This window comes from Clarias gariepinus, chromosome 28, assembly GCF_024256425.1.
Source record: "Clarias gariepinus isolate MV-2021 ecotype Netherlands chromosome 28, CGAR_prim_01v2, whole genome shotgun sequence".
Taxonomy (NCBI): Eukaryota; Metazoa; Chordata; class Actinopteri; order Siluriformes; family Clariidae; genus Clarias; species Clarias gariepinus.
The window spans coordinates 19,823,464-19,837,801 of record NC_071127.1 but is presented as its reverse complement, the minus strand read 5'-3'; the positions used below and the strand labels follow the sequence as shown (position 1 = coordinate 19,837,801).

Here is a 14,338-nt window from a genome sequence, read left to right as displayed (position 1 = left end):
GCTATGCTCATATATACATAGAAATGGCATACATGAACTGTATCAGTCAGGATTTAGGCCTCCTCACAGTACAGAGACAGCACTCGTTAAAGTAGTAAATGACATTCTATTGGCCTCTGATCAGGGTTGTGTAACTATGCTTGTATTACTTGACCTCAGTGCAGCTTTTGACACCGTTGATCATACTATTCTTCTTCACAGATTAGAAAATGTAGTAGGAATTAAGGGTACAGCCCTCTCCTGGCTCAGATCCTATCTGACCCATCGTTATCAGTATGTAGACTTGCATGTTCTCTAGTGGAGTTTGGCGTTCCGCAGGGTTCAGTTTTAGGTCCACTGCTTTTTTCCCTTGACATGCTTCCTCTGGGCAACATAATCCGTAAGCATGGTATTAGTTTTCATTGTTATGCTGACGATACACAGTTATATGTCTCAGCAAAACCTGATGAGAAAAAACAGCTTACTAAAGTTGAGCAATGTGTGCAGGACATAAGAAATTGGATGCTAATTAACTTCCTTCTGCTAAATCCGGATAAGACAGAAGTTCTAGTCATAGGACCGCATACAGCTAGGAGTAAAATTTTAGATCACACCGTAACTTTAGATGGCCTTTCTGTTCCATCAAATGCAACAGTGAAAGACCTTGGTGTGATCATTGATTCCAGCCTTTCATTTGAAGCACATGTAGATAATATTACCAGGATAGCATTCTTTCACCTCAGAAATATTGCCAGGATAAGAAATTTATTGTCGCTAAACGACGCAGAAAAACTAGTTCATGCTTTTATCACCTCTAGGTTGGACTATTGTAATGCCTTACTGTCTGGTTGTTCAGCTAGATGCATAAATAAGCTTCAGCTAGTCCAGAATGCAGCAGCGAGAGTCCTCACTAGAACCAGAAGATATGAGCACATCACCCCTATCTTATCTTCACTCCATTGGCTCCCTGTGAAATTTCGCATTGATTTTAAAATACTACTCTTGACATATAAAGCATTAAATGGTCTCGCGCCGCAGTACCTGAGCGAACTGCTAGTGTCTTACGATCCGCCACGCCTACTTCGATCAAAGGATGCAGGCTGCTTGTCAGTACCGCGTATTATGAAAAATACAGCTGGGGGCAGAGCTTTTTCTTACAAAGCCCCAAAATTATGGAATAGTTTTCCAAATAGTGTTCGGGACTCAGACAAAGTCTCAGTGTTTAAGTCCAGGCTAAAAACCTATTTATTTAGCCAAGCATTTTTATAAATAAATTTGCCATAGGTAAAGGAGCAGATCTGGGGGACTCATGGACGTAGAGTATTATGGTGAACTGGTATGTTTGGATGCTGTCTTCCTCACTCTCATTGATCACTCAGGTTTGCTGACGGTGAGGTGATTGTTTGCTTTACATGTCAGGAAGCCCTCATGTCTGTGTTTCCTTCTGGCTCTCCCTTTTAGTTATGCTGTCATAGTTAGTCCTGCCGGAGTCTCTGCTTGCACTCTACAGTTAATATACATTCACATTATACATTGTGTGGCTGTGACCATACCTAACTGCCATCTCTCCTCTTCTTCTCTCCCCCCCCCTCTTTCTCTTTCTTCTCTCCTCCTGTCTCCCCCTTCACTCTTTCTCTCTCTCTGTCGAGTTACACATGTCGTTCCTGAGCTGCCAGTGATCCAGACTCCCTCTGCCCTCCGGACCTGTCTGACCCATCCTGGTGCCCCGCTTCTGGCTGAAGATCTCGTCACATGGATGCCCCGTGTGTCTCTCTGGGATGCGTCTGGTGTCTGGGGATGATTCTCTCTACCTAGAAGACGGTTCTGGCCTTGACTGGTGTTGGCAACTGTTTCTCTGGGGACTTGACAGTTCGATAGTTCATGACTGGAACTTCTTACAAGTCTACCTGGGTCTTCAATAACTACCTGGACTCCATATTAACATCAATTAACATCAGCTATCATAGCTGAACTGCCTCCCACCCTACACACTGTATAAATGCAGATCATTTACTGCTTTCTGTTTCACCCAAATGAGGATGGGTTCCCTGTTGAGTCTGGTTCCTCTCAAGATTTCTTCCTATTACCATCTCAAGGAGTTTTTCCTTGCCGCTGTCGCCCTTGGCTTGCTCACCAGGGACAAACTGACCATTTTGATTTATACAAATTCACATTTCATACAAACTTAAATAATTTTTTTGACTGTGTACAGCTGCTTTGCGGCAATGAAAATTGCTAAAAGCGCTATACAAATAAAATTGAATTGAATTGAATTGAATTCATGTTCATTCTCACATCTTCACAGCCTTCTTGTCTCTGATGTTACACCAGACTTCCCATAAGCACTTGCACAGGGCAATTTACTTAATTATTTAAGTTTTTGTTGTTAAACATAAAAAATATTGAGTTGGAATAAGTGATAATTGTAGTTCTTAAAACTAATCAGTACAGTTACTCCATTACCATATATTTTGATTGAAATGTATCAAAAAATATGAAAAGCATGTTAAAAATATAATTAAGTTAGTCAAATGCTGATTTTTACTAGTGAAGTAAACTTAAATTATAGTGTAAATTTAAGACAAAATTAATAGTTGTTTTTTTAGGCATTTATTTTGATTTGTCTAACTCAAACAATCATGTATGTGACTTTTAGAGATTTTTTTAAGGTAACATAACCTTTTTATAACTGTGAAATTTACAAGGCCACAAATTCATTTTTTTAGAGTGCAATGGATGATTTAGGGATCATCACTAAATGCCGCACACCAACAAAAAGCGTAGAACGATATTGATCTTCCCTTTTGTTCAGCGCCTGAAGGATCAAAAAGCTACTCTGTTGCCACACTGGAAACTAGAAATGCCAGAGTAGTACTGCCTGATAAAATATTAATTATTAAAAAAAATAAAGAAACATCAGCATACACATTGGAGTAAATGAAATTACATATATAATACCGAATGTTTCCTTATATATTGTTCCTCTGCAATTAACATGCCGATGTTAAACCGTTATTGTTGCACTATGGTTCCACTTTTTCTGTGATGTTATTTTAATTTACTTGTATTAATGATCCATTTCTTTGCGTGTGATTGTTTAGTTTCGAGTGCCCGATCTTTATTGTCAATAAAGAAACGCATGAATTAGAATAGGTACTTTCCTATTATTTTCCACTAATTCCCTCCTGTTTATTGCGCCCCACCTGTCATGTCTGTATTCCCCACTAGTGGGGCGCGCCCCACACTTTGAGAACCACTGTATTAGCTCATCAAGTATCGATTTAGGTCTAATGGTGCAATACGTATTCTATGCAGTAGGTGGCAGAACAGTGTCTACTGGTAAATTATCCCTCCCTATCTAGAGAGATGAATGAGGCCATTCTTAAAAAAATGGATGAGGCCTCAGGTGCTATGCTGGGCCTTTTGGAACGAATGGTTAAGGTTATGGAGAAAAACCAAACAACACACAGTTTGCTAAAAAAATTTTTTTAATTGTTTGCACTGTTGCATTTCAATAAAACACTACAGATGTATTGGTCCTGCCTGCTGAAGTAGTCCATTAATGCAACTCTTACATCAGCTCCTTCTGGATGTCCATGCTCAGGTACTGCCTGAAGAGGAGGCTGTAGATTGACATGCATGGCACGAAGATCCTCACTAAAGTTGTCACCATGCTCCTCACATATATTGTTCAGCACACAGCAGGCCAACACCATCTTCTTTGTAAGGTCAAGTTTACAATCATTCCTTTTCATCAGACATCTCCAACGTTCTTTTAACCTCCCGAAGCTCATTTCCACAACTGACCTTGCACTGATTATTCTGTAATTATACTTTTGTTGTTGAATTGATAATCTGCAAGTGTCTGAAAACAGCTTCATTAGCCAGTTTTGCAGAGGATAGGCAGGGTCACCGATTAAGCAATGACCAACATCACAGCCACAGATGTTAACTTTGTTTTGGCTTAGCAGGTCACCATCATGAACACTACCAGGAAATCCAACACAAATGTCCCAAAATTGTCTTCTTTTTAATCACAACAGCTTGTAAAACAACTGAATGCCATCCTTTGCAGTTAATCACCTGGGTACTCTTCCGGTGCAATTATAGGTATGTGACTTCCATCTATTGCCCCCACACACTGTGGCACTCTCCAGCGACTTTAAATTTTTTTTGCCATTTCCACAAACTTGGCTGGATCTGGAAATTTAATGTGTTGAGGCAGAAGTACTCTAATCACAGCATCACAAAAGTCCTGCACACAATTACATATGGTGGATATGCCTACTCCAAAAAGGTGCCTCACTGTTCTATACTCGCCGCCGGTTGCCAGCTTCCAAATGGCAATAGCAACTCGTTTTATTAACGGTACACACAGGCGATAGGTAGTGTTTCTTTTCCCCGTTGTACTCAGCTGGCAACAAATGTATTCAAATGACTCCTGCGAGACTCTAAAATTTTCAATTAACTGCGCCGGGCTGAAATCAGGAACAATTATATCCCACAACTGCTGTGTTCGTGGCAACATCCACATCACTGGCGATTTAGTGTGCACACAAATTTTTGTGGCGATCTGAAAATTGAAATGTTAAATTGTTTTATTTACTGCATAATTTACGTGTTAAAAAAGAAAAACAACAACAGTATAGTTAGATAGCATTACCATTAGCATTTGAGCTAATGCTAGTCTGGGTTAAAAATAAAAAACACATTTACAGTTAATATACATTCACATTACGTTATACTGTGACCAGACCTAACTGCCATCTCTCCTCTTCTTCTCTTTCTCCCCCTCTTTCACTTTCCTCTCTCCTCCTGTCTCCCCCTTTCACTCTTTCCCTCTCTCTGTCGAGCTACACATGTCGTTCCTGAGCTGCCAGTGATCCAGACTCCCTCTGCCCTCCGGACCTGTCTGACCCATCCTGGTGCCCCACTTCTGGTTGAAGATCTCGTCACATGAATGCCCCGTGTGTCTCTTTGGGATGCGTCTGCTGTCTGGGAATGATTCTCTCTACCTAGAAGATGGTTCTGGCCTCGACTGGTGTTGGATACTGTTTCTCTGGTGACTTGACAGTTCGATAGTTAAGGACTGGAACAGGCCCGTAGCCAGCCTAGTGCAAGGGGGGGGTTCTTTTTTTTAAAAAGTGGACCTTTTTTCTCAGTATTTTGTATTTGATATTTACTCATTTTGTATTTCATTTTAAGGTTTAAATACTGCATTTTAGTGACATGTGCTAGATTAGCTTGTCTGCTGGTATCATAATGTGCATGCTTTTGAAAAATATTACCAATAATTATCTCATAATAATAATATACAAATATTACGGGGAAAAGATGATCAGTTAATGTACTTACAAGACTGTGGGATGAATAAAAAATATTTTTTTGTGGGCCTATTTTATTTTATGCTTTATTTAACAATTATTCATGATAAACTTCATACGAATGCTGTCTACACCGCGTATAGACACCAGACAGCATCGCCTATGGTTAATAGAATAATTTAATAAATTTACTAATTTAATATAATAATGTATTAATTCAAAATAAAATGTTAATAAATCCTAATACTATGCATGGTCAAGCAGGTTTGTTTACGCATTGAACTCGTCGTTCTTTCTTTTCTTTTTTTGATAGATTAACATTATTTTACATAAATTCACAGGTCCATCAGATAGGCTACTGTCTGTTAATGTTTATTTAAGATGTTACAAACTTGTCATAGCCATTTAGACTGCTCAAGAAAAGGCACAAGAGAACTATTCTGTGTGTGATGTGGGGTTGACGATTAGCTACCACTTAACTAGCGTTAGCAATTTGATCTTGAGGTAGTAACAGACTCTGTTTGGCAGTCTTTTTGAACATATTGTGGCGTGGGCGGGGTTTCGATTAGGAACCATCATGCTTTGCGGGAGGGGTTGTTATGTGTTCACCCTGTTGGGGATAGGTGTTTGGGTTAGTGGCTTCGGCCAGGTTGTGTGTGTGTGTGTGTGTTAGAAGTTTGTCTTGTAGATTGTTGACTTGAAAAAAAAAAAAAAAAAAAAAAAAAAAAAAGTGCTGATTTATGTACCCAGCTGAATAAAATACTCACAGCAATTTGCACTAGGCAGTGAAGAAGCTCACTCGCCTCTTCAAGTTCATTCTTAGCGGTTAAAAATGCTACAATATGTTCAATATTCTGCGATAATGACGCTGCTCCCTGCTTTCTCTTCCGTCTCTCCTGCTCTTTTTCGACCCATATTATACACCGCTGGATCCCGCCTCACAGATTTAAAAAACGTCAGTTGCTGCGCAGACTTGTAACATGTCGCGGGGTTTTTTGTAAATTGTTTTGTAATAAAGTGTTATTTTAAATAATGGCCAACGATTTTAATCCGTCTAAAAAACAAAATAATAATAATAATAATAATAACAAAAAATTCTGGACCTTTGGCAGTGGGGGGTGGGTCGTTCGAACCACCCGAACCCCCCCTGGCTACGGGCCTGTGGAACTTCTGGAACTGGGGGCATAACAGGTGTCAGAACTTACTAGCACATTATCGTTGTCTGTCGATCTCTTTCAGTGGTTATAACACGTCGAATAAGCTGCCTTTGGATACTGAAATACATTTTCATAGTTTGGAGAATAACCAGTAAACTGACTTTGGCCATGGTCGTTTCTGTTAAGTGGGCGTGGCCTGTGACGTATTATCATGCAGCTCCTTCTGTGCTCCTGTCGAGTGGAAATTAGATAAAAGTGTCCCTATAAAGACAATATTTCAGCTAGTCAGGGGGGATCATCTTGATGCAGTCAGTGTAAGATATACCACTCATCAGTGTAAGCTGCTAGTACAGCCGGGTCAGTGATGATGAACCAGAGCCTGCTGACCAACACCTCTCCCCTGATCAACCTGAGTAAAAATTATGCCAATCAAACAGGTAATCTGGAATAAAATCAGTAGCAGCATCAGCTCATGCTAGTAATTATTATTGTAGTTAATATTAATAAAAAAATAATATTTTCTCAGCCTTATTTTATGTTAATATTTTCTACAATAATAATTAAAATGAGTAACTAGTTTACTAGCTCGAGCTAATGCTGCCTCTGATTGGCCTGAGGGGAAAGGTGTTGGTCAACCCTGAGGCTGCTGGATCCAGACTCGCTGTCCCTGATGTAATATTAGAGCTGTCAGAGTCTGCGGAACTGCAATTTCCCCTCACGTCAAAGGCATAATCTGATAATTTGAAGAATTTCACAGCATCTGCTTTTAAAGCTTTTTCTTCTTGTTGTGTAAATATTCAGCTCCACCTTTTCTTTTTTTTCAATTAAAAGTGAAAGGGGGCGTGGTTTCAGAACACGTAATAAAATAGGATTGCAATATATTCACATGCACACAAACTGTGCCGCTTTGGGCCGGATAGCCGGGGGCGGGGGGAGAGCTGAGAGTCAACATTAGCGTTCAGCACGAAACATTTATCAGCCTTTTTCAGCGTCACAAAATTATAATACAAAACATAAAGTAAAGAAAAGGGTAAAACAATAGAGCGTTTCGGGGAGAAGCAGCACACCTGAGCTCCTGCTCTGTTTTCTCTTCCTCACGCGCGCACACATCTTCTCAGTACACACGTGCAGCGTGTGGCGCCCATATGATCAACACATTCATCTATCTGCGTAAAAGAGAGATGCAATATTATGCTTTCCGTAATTTTTTTAATAAATTTACATACTGACTGGGCCGGCCACATTGACCAGCGGCCCACTGGGAGAACGCCCGGTGCTCCAGATGGTCAGTCCGCCACTGCCGAGCACGTTATTGCTAGCTGTAGCGGTCCGCGGAGCAGGTATCCAGGGAAACTAATCGATGTTAAAGGATCAGCCAGTAGGCGCGCAGGTCCAAACCACTGGCACTGATTGACAAACGACTCATTTTGCTGAAAAGTCGCATTATGAAAAAAATAGGCCATCATGAAAAACAGGATTTTAAAATAAAAACTGACTATAAAAACAGCTGGAATTAAATAAAGTGCCTCTGTAATAATCTCTGTTATTGGGAAAAAAATAATGACCATGAAATATTATTTCATAATAATAAGTAAATTTATATAGCAGAGAGCAATATATTTCACAATAATAAGCTTTTTAAAAAATATTTTCCATTATTTCACAATATCATTTTCATATTACATATCTGTGTCTTATTTATTCACAGAGTTATTTATTTCATCATGACCTATTTATTAATTTAATTTTGAACACTTTGAAGTTCCATATCTGAATGCATTTAAAACACCAAAAGACAAATGAACAAAGCATTTAGTGTGCAAAGCATAGAGTATGTACCATATCTGGTACACACTCTACTTATAAATGTAGACTCTTTTAAGAGACAACGTTTGTTTACAAATTATATTAACATGATCTTTTTTGATGGTTGAACGCGTGATCTACTTAATTTCTGGATAAAATAATTGTAAAAATAATAAATTAACCCACGACTTTAAAACGGCGGGAAGGCTCACAAAGCGAAGCGGAGGGGGAGGAGTAACAGGAAAAAAAATAGTGTGGTAGGAGGTCCCTCACGTGTAGAGTTTTTGAATACAGACCAATCAAAATCTGTTCCTGGCTTGTTCCTAATTACAATTTGACCTGTACATAGAGGGCCCTCGAGTCGGAGCTATTCATTCTTTTTTTAGTTTCGTTGTGAAACAGCAGCACCATGCCTGAGCCAGCCAAGACCGCCCCCAAGAAGGGCTCGAAGAAAGCCGTGACTAAGACCGCCGGCAAAGGAGGTAAGAAGCGCAGAAAGTCCAGGAAGGAGAGCTACGCCATCTACGTGTACAAAGTCCTGAAGCAGGTTCACCCCGACACGGGCATTTCGTCCAAAGCGATGGGAATCATGAATTCGTTCGTTAACGACATCTTCGAGCGCATTGCCGGTGAGTCCTCTCGTCTGGCTCACTACAACAAACGCTCCACAATCACTTCCAGGGAGATCCAGACCGCCGTGCGCCTGTTGCTGCCCGGTGAGTTGGCCAAGCACGCCGTGTCCGAGGGCACCAAGGCCGTGACTAAATACACCAGCTCCAAGTAAAGCGCGTCACCGCCGCCATCAACACAACGGCTCTTTTAAGAGCCACCCATGTTTTCTAACAAAGCGATTTCCCTGCCCCATCTGCGGAAGAAAAGTTGTCACTTATTTTCAACTTGCTGTTATGATAAAACGTTCAAAGCGATTTTATAGCAGCACATCGTAATCAGTGAAACTACAATTTTTAGTGTTTGAACAACAATCACATGTAGTTAGACGGCACAGTGGGAGAAAATGCTCTTTTCAGCTGGCATTATATACAAAGCTTGCAAAAGAATAGCTTCATACTGCAGTGTCTTCTCGATCTGACAAAACATTAAATTCAGCGGTTTGATTGAATGTTGCAATATTGCCATATATTATAATTTCTAAATAAAAAAGTGTCATTACGATGAAACAGTTGCTCAGTACTCGAGTAGTCTTTTCACCAAATACTTTTTACTCTTAATTGTAATATTTTGGATGACTACTTTTTACTTTTACTTGAGTAATATTATTTTGAAGTGCAGCTACTCTTAAGTAGATTTTTTGGCTACTCATATTTTAATTACAAGTTGAGTCAACATAAGATTTGGACTGGGTACATGTTATGTCCCATTTTGGCCAGCAAATTTCTCTAAAAGTTGAATAAACTTAAAGCTGTGCAAATTGTTACTTATAATTGTAACGTTTTTACGTTGAGGTGGCCTGTTTTTCACGATGTAGTGGACCCTGTGTTGACCCTTTTTCTAAAACTAATTTCCTTACATTTTATGTAAAACCAACTGCTAGAAACCTGGGTGTTTTATTGGACACCCAGTGATTTTAAGCTGGATAAGCAAATTAACTCTGTTGTCAAAGCTAGCTTTTTAAAGCTTAGGCTCTTGTCCAAGGCCAACCCATTTTTAACAAAGTAAGATCTCGAAAGGTTTATACACACTTCCATATTTTATACAATGATGGTGGACTTTTTATTGTTTTATATTGACGAAGTGTAAAATTATGACCCTGCATCAAGGAAATGTTTAAGTTTTAATTCCTGGACCTGGGTTAGGACCCCTTCAACGCATTATTAAAATCCGGAAGAGCTTTAAAATTAAATAAAAATACAAGCATTTACAATTTCCGTCCAGCATCTTCCCTGACGGCATGGCCATATTCCAGGACTCTGAGTATGAAAGACTGGTTCTGGGAGTATGAGGATTCCAGCACGGAGTGTCTCAATACTAACATACAACAGCACTGAATGCCTCAAAATGTATTATTTAAATGATTTAATTGAAGTAAGGTCATTCTGTTTGGTGATGGAGGGAGAAGTCTAATTATATATGCTACGATAGTACTATTAAAATAGTTATCATGTACAGAGAAACTTAACTATCATATAAGTTTTAAAGGACAAGTGTCTTAAATATTCGTAACTTTAGCATACTTCATTATTACTACTTGCTTAAAATAATCTCAAGCCTTATCTACCGCATTTGTAAACTAAAATATTAACCCAAGTAATGTAATATCACACTTATATTTCAGTAAGGTTTATAACAAAGCGCGTCTTGAAAAGCAAACATGCATTTAATGTTGTCATGTTTAAGACATAATTTAAATAAAGTCTGTGTAATATCAGACCACCAAACCAATCTATACACAAGCTTTAAATAACTAATCGTTTATTATAAACCTGACTTACTTTTTCCACTTATTGTCAAACATTCTATAGATACATGACCTATTGTGCAAGCATGGCATGCAGTCAATTTGTGTACAAAAATGTATATAAAAAAAAAAAAAAAAAAAACTAAGAAAACATGCCGACTTTTTTAGAAACAATGAAGTGGCTCTTAAAAGAGCCTTTGTGTAGATTCGACGGAGTTTGATGCTTAAGCGCGCTCTCCACGAATACGGCGGGCCAGCTGAATGTCCTTGGGCATGATGGTCACTCTCTTGGCGTGAATAGCGCACAGATTGGTGTCTTCGAACAGACCGACGAGATAGGCCTCGCTCGCCTCCTGCAGGGCCATGACAGCCGAGCTCTGAAAGCGCAAATCGGTTTTGAAGTCCTGGGCGATTTCTCTCACCAGGCGCTGGAACGGCAGCTTACGGATGAGCAGCTCGGTAGACTTCTGGTAACGGCGAATCTCCCTCAGAGCCACAGTGCCGGGCCTGTAGCGGTGAGGCTTCTTCACACCGCCGGTAGCCGGCGCGCTCTTACGGGCAGCTTTGGTGGCGAGCTGCTTCCTAGGCGCCTTACCGCCGGTGGATTTACGCGCGGTCTGCTTGGTTCTTGCCATCGCTAATAAGCTGTCTATACTTCTTCAAAGAAAAATAGAATGAGAGACACGAGAGAACGCGGCCTATTTACAGCCTAACGCTCGGCTGCGCTGATTGGGCGTTTCGAAAGCGCCGCCTGTGATTGGTTCCAACGTGTTACGTCACTCCGTAACGTAACGAGGCTTCACTTTTATTGGCTCCTCTTCTTTTCCCACCGACTCGGTTTGAAACTTATTACCTTAACGAAAAACTGTATATTTACAGTGAGGGCAGTTTTAAGTAAAACATCACATGAAAATGAACTAAATCTTTACATGTATTCATTCCATAAACGTCTCCAGAAAAACATTTCTGAGTGTACAGCACTGTAGCTCAAAATATTACTGTCTGCCGAACACAACTCTCACATGGCCAGTATATAGTGTCGCACACAATTGAACCCGGACTCTTCCCTGACTGGAGAATATTGATTTCACTCTGAAAATACTATTCTGATCTCATATTCTTTAACATATTCCTGCTCAACTAAAAAGAAAAAAACTTTCACATATTTATTTTGACTAAACGATTTAATTAGAATTAATGATGCTAGTAGTTACACACATTATATAGAAGAGATCTCCAACAAACAGTTATCATTCTGTCAGGTAATCTCTTATTACAAAATATTTATAATTCATTATTCATATATTACGTGTTATTACAAGTGTTTGTGAACTGATGAGGAAAAGACGCACTTTTAAAGGAAAATGGGTGGCTCTTAAAAGAGCCTTTGGATACTGAAACGCAGCAGTGAATGAAATTACTTGGTCTTGGCCGGCTTCTCGGTCTTCTTGGGCAGAAGCACAGCCTGGATGTTGGGCAGCACACCACCCTGAGCGATGGTCACCCCGCCGAGCAATTTGTTCAGCTCCTCATCGTTACGCACGGCGAGCTGCAGGTGCCGGGGGATGATACGGGTCTTCTTGTTGTCGCGGGCGGCGTTACCAGCCAATTCCAGGATCTCAGCAGTCAGATACTCCAGCACAGCGGCCAAGTAGACCGGAGCACCGGCACCAACACGCTCAGCGTAGTTACCTTTACGGAGGAGCCTGTGGACTCGGCCCACGGGGAACTGCAGTCCGGCTCTGGATGAGCGAGTCTTGGCCTTGGCACGGGTTTTTCCTCCGGTCTTACCTCTTCCAGACATGTTTCACTATGTTAACGTATTCAAAGAAAACCGAAAATGTAAGCGATCATACCCTCGCGCTCTTTAATATAGTCTAAACTGCTGCATCCTCATTGGCTACATTAGTTGTGACAAACCAGCCAATCACCATCACGCCGTCTAATTTCGACTTCTCTCCAACCCCGTCCCCTGTCTCATCAAAAGATAACAAATAGATGAGTTTTTATGCTTTCATTTTACACGCATTATTAAAAAACCTTATGGTTTACATGCATTTCAATATACTCTTTACACGAACAGACTAAAGTGTATATTTTAACAAAAACCTAAAATCATAGGGTTTTAGGATAGGACAACATAGGATAGGACAACATTTTTATTGTAAACTTAAGACTTGGTAAGGCTTAAAACAAAATTATATACATGTTTACAAAAAATGTTTACAAAAATATAACATTTCCCTTGACTTAAGTAAGAAGCTTATTTTTAAGAACTTTTTAACTTTTTGGAGACATTCTCTCACAGTCCAGCTATAAGAACAGATTCTTAAAAGTCTCACATGTGTACTTGAGCTCTTTGGGCTAGGCAAGACCCAGTGCATACGTCACGCCAGCATGCAGCAAGCCCTGTAAGCATTGCCCAGACCAGTCAGAACTTTTACCCCCTTCAGTTTTGAGAGTGCCACAGTGTGTGGGGGCAATAGATGGCAGTCACATACCTATAATTGACCCGGAAGAGTACCCAGGTGATTACCCGCAAAGGCTGGCATTCAGTTGTTTTACAAGCTGTTGTGAATGGATGGAAAAGGACAATTTTGGGACATTTGTGTTGGATTTCCTGGTAGTGTTCACACTGTAAAAAAAAATGCTGTAAAAAAACGGTAATCTACTGGCAGCTGTTGTTGCCAGCATTGCACTGTTAAAAAACAGTGGGTTACTGTTATTAAAATTAACAGCAAGATACTGTTTTGTTAGCTACAGCATACAACTGTTATTTAGCAGTATATAGCTGTTAATATACATTTTAATCACAGCCCAATTATTCTAAATTGCAAATGCTATTATACCCTGCATTTTATATTTGTGGAAAACAAAATAAATAATGCCAACTTACTGTTTTAGTATTTCTTTATTTCCATTTAACATTATATTAATTGTTAAGCTGTTTGTTGTGCCAAAAAGAAATGTGAAAAATGCAAGCCATCATATTTTTGAGTGCATAAACTATGGTGCAACAAATAAGCACCCATAACATGGAGAAATACAAAGATGGCTTAAGAAAACAAACACAATTTCAAAATGCCTCAACTTGACATTAAATAATAAACAAGCTTCAAATCAAGCTTCCGAAAAAAAATAATGAAAATAAATAAATCAACACAAGGCTTTATCAAACACAAGCCCTTTCTGGATATAAAAAGTGGAATACAAAAAAAATAACAGTATATACAAACCACTGTAAAACAAAAAACATTTTAAATAAAGTGCCACTCAAAGTCCATCAATCTTTTTAAAAGATTTGACACTTTCAAATTGACTGTCATGGTCTTCTTTTGAACAGTTTTCCCAGTCTTTTTAGATGTCACTTTTCCTTTTGCAGCCTTGTTCCCTTTTTCCGGATTTATTCCAACAAATCGTCTAAAAAAATAATAAGGGAAGACTTTCTGTCATCAAACTTAAAAGTCTTAAAACTTTAATAATAAAACAAGATTTAAAAGATTTACACAGTACTGTAAAGCTTGTTATTTAATACATTAGCTAATGTTATGAAGTGTTACCAAACTTACAGCTTAAACCTTTAAAGACCCAGAAACTTTAACTTTACTTTTTAAAATACTATTATTACCATATTATTGTAAGATAAAAAATAAATT

The 14,338-nt window shown here is 39.2% G+C and overlaps 2 protein-coding genes and 1 pseudogene across 2 annotated transcripts; 1 reads left to right on the top strand and 2 right to left on the bottom strand.

The window, feature by feature from the left end:
* Positions 1–14,338, bottom strand: part of LOC128516161 (histone H2B-like) — a 153,807-nt pseudogene that overhangs the window by 46,086 nt on the left and 93,383 nt on the right.
* On the top strand, positions 8,673–9,097 carry LOC128516171 (histone H2B-like). The gene has a single exon (XM_053490477.1). It carries the CDS (start codon positions 8,676–8,678, stop codon positions 9,048–9,050), a length of 375 nt encoding a protein of 124 aa, XP_053346452.1. The 5' UTR covers positions 8,673–8,675; the 3' UTR covers positions 9,051–9,097.
* LOC128516144 (histone H3) lies at positions 10,907–11,393 on the bottom strand. The gene has a single exon (XM_053490452.1). The coding sequence runs from the start codon at positions 11,315–11,317 to the stop codon at positions 10,907–10,909; it is 411 nt and encodes a 136-aa protein (XP_053346427.1). The 5' UTR covers positions 11,318–11,393.

Excerpts from the sequence above, each read along its gene's own strand:
- LOC128516144 (XM_053490452.1), bottom strand. The coding sequence starts at position 11,317 with ATGGCAAGAACCAAGCAGACCGCGCGTAAATCCACCGGCGGTAAGGCG.
- LOC128516171 (XM_053490477.1), top strand. The coding sequence starts at position 8,676 with ATGCCTGAGCCAGCCAAGACCGCCCCCAAGAAGGGCTCGAAGAAAGCC.